The following is a 1,832-nucleotide window of genomic DNA, read 5'->3' on the forward strand; positions in this document are numbered from 1 at the left end:
TGGAGGAGTGACTAATTGGTGGGCGTGGAGGACTATGCTGAACATGACATATGACATACTTAAATAAATATATTTTAATGAAATCTATCACTAAGTTACAATACTCGTCAATAAACATTTAGAAAAACAGGAATAAATTTCTGTATCAAAACAAGCAAAAATCCCTCCAAAATTTAAATTTAAAATGAGCTAATATGCACACATGGTATTCTCCATAGCCTATGAATGCCGGGATTTTTATTATTGTAGTGCAGATAAAGAAGTAGCATTTAATATCAATTGTATATTGCCAAAAGAAGCTTCTTTTAAGTAAAAAGTAATTAGAAACCAAACTGTGAAAAATTCTCCAGTCTCATGTGCTGACTAATTACTTACATCTAAAGCAAAAAAGAACCATACGGAAAAGATGGTTGCAATAATATCATAGTCATCCTCCCTGGTGTTTCATCTTTTTTCTAATTCCCAGAAGAGTCAAGAGAAGCATGAGGAAGGAGAACCAGAGTACTGTGTTTGAGTTCCTCCTCCTGGGACTCCCCATCAGACCAGAGCATCAGAATGTCTTCTTCACTCTGTTCCTGGCCATGTACCTGACCACAGTGCTGGGGAACCTGCTCATCATCCTGCTCATCAGGCTGGACTCTCACCTCCACACCCCCATGTACTTCTTCCTCAGCCACTTGGCCTTCACAGACATCTCCCTTTCATCCGTTACAGTCCCTAAAATGCTGATGAATATCCAGGCTCAGCAACATTCCATCTCCTACAAGGGCTGCATCTCTCAGATGTATTTTTTTGTTCTGTTTGGCTGCCTGGACAATTTCCTTCTTGCAGTGATGGCCTATGACAGATATGTGGCCATCTGTCATCCACTGCACTACATCACTATCATGAGGGAGGAGCTCTGTTTCTTCCTAGTTGCTGCATCCTGGTTCTTCTGTTGTGTCCATGCCCTGCTGCACACCCTCCTCTTGATCCAACTGTCCTTCTGTGCCAGCAATATCATCCATAACTTCTTCTGTGATCTCACTCCCCTACTGGAGTTGAGCTGCTCAGACATCTCCCTCAATAAGCTAGTAATTTTCACTGAAGGAGGCTTACTTTTCATCCTGCCTCTGAGTAGCGTCATGGGCTCTTATATTCTCATAGGATGCACTGCCTTGAAGGCCCCCTCCACAAAGAGATTTATTAAAACCTTTTCTACCTGTGGCTCTCATCTCCTTGTGGTGTTTTTGTACTATGGTACAGTTGCATGTGAGTACTTTTTCTCTTCATTCCAGAACTCCAGTGACAAAGACATAGTTGCTTCTGTATTTTATGCAGTAGTCACACCCTTGATGAACCCTTTCATCTATAGCTTGAGGAACAGAGATATAAAACAGGCTCTAGAAATAGTTGTTACTAGGATCAACTGCTTTAAGTGAGAGATATTCACCCCAGTTATGAATACTTAGCTGTATATTCCCTAAAATTATTATATAGTTGTTATTTCTCTGTGTTTAATATAGTAGCATTATTATATTGGTATTATGTGCAGGATTTTGTTTTTGCTTGGTTGTTTTGGTGTGGTTCTGTAGTTTACCTCAGGGACTCACTAATGGGAGACTCCATCTTATGTCCTGTACAGTGTTCTTATTATATTAACTGGTTCAAGGTTAAATCTTGAGTTGTTTGATCTCTATCATTAGTCTTTGCTTCCTCATCATTCTACCAATTCAACATTATGATCTATGCCCATTGAACTGATTCATGTATTGTGGTGTGCTTAAGCAGGCTTTTATTGATTTTATGTTCTTTGTATACATTTCTTCCCAAATGGAAAGTTCTGATATCAC

The 1,832-nt window shown here is 39.5% G+C and overlaps 1 protein-coding gene across 1 annotated transcript; it reads left to right on the top strand.

Annotated features, from left to right (window-relative positions):
• The first annotated feature begins 482 nt into the window (after positions 1-482).
• Positions 483-1,421, top strand: Or1j8b (olfactory receptor family 1 subfamily J member 8B). The gene has a single exon (NM_001000831.1). It carries the CDS (start codon positions 483-485, stop codon positions 1,419-1,421), a length of 939 nt encoding a protein of 312 aa, NP_001000831.1.
• Positions 1,422-1,832: the final 411 nt, after the last annotated feature.

The sequence above is a fragment of the Rattus norvegicus genome, chromosome 3 (genome assembly GCF_036323735.1).
Source record: "Rattus norvegicus strain BN/NHsdMcwi chromosome 3, GRCr8, whole genome shotgun sequence".
In the NCBI taxonomy this organism is placed as follows: domain Eukaryota; kingdom Metazoa; phylum Chordata; class Mammalia; order Rodentia; family Muridae; genus Rattus; species Rattus norvegicus.

Excerpts from the sequence above, each read along its gene's own strand:
- Or1j8b (NM_001000831.1), top strand. The coding sequence starts at position 483 with ATGAGGAAGGAGAACCAGAGTACTGTGTTTGAGTTCCTCCTCCTGGGA.